At 46.8% G+C, this 342-nt stretch overlaps 1 protein-coding gene across 1 annotated transcript in view; it reads right to left on the bottom strand.

Annotated features, from left to right (window-relative positions):
• Nucleotides 1-342, bottom strand: part of LOC119592106 (probable cation-transporting ATPase 13A4) — a gene marked incomplete at its 3' end in the record, with an annotated part of 17,932 nt that overhangs the window by 7,866 nt on the left and 9,724 nt on the right. The window contains 1 exon segment of the mRNA XM_037940925.1: nucleotides 174-303. Coding sequence (XP_037796853.1) covers nucleotides 174-303 — 130 coding nt within the window.

Raw genomic sequence — 342 nt, 5'->3', positions numbered from 1 at the left:
ATCATCAGTATCACTGTTATTTTCAGTAATATACGTCACTTACAGACTTTCTCAAACAAACACACACACCTATCTCCCAAAATAACGACATATAACCCCTCCCCCATAAAAAAAATACACCTGTATCTTTACATCTCGATCACGTAAGTCCACTCTCGTATCTTGGGCCTCACCTGTATTAACGACCAGCACCGGGAGTTCGCGACCGCCGCGCACCTGGAGCACCTCGGTCCCGCTGTACAGAAAATGGCGCTTGTGTTCCTCTTCGCAAAACATCGTGTCGTTTTCCTTGGGTATCGCAACCTGGAATAGTTTCGTGGCCCGGGGTTACTCTGTTAATAG

Source organism: Penaeus monodon, chromosome 29 (genome assembly GCF_015228065.2).
Source record: "Penaeus monodon isolate SGIC_2016 chromosome 29, NSTDA_Pmon_1, whole genome shotgun sequence".
Lineage (NCBI taxonomy): Eukaryota > Metazoa > Arthropoda > Malacostraca > Decapoda > Penaeidae > Penaeus > Penaeus monodon.
This window is presented reverse-complemented; position numbering and strand designations above follow the sequence as displayed.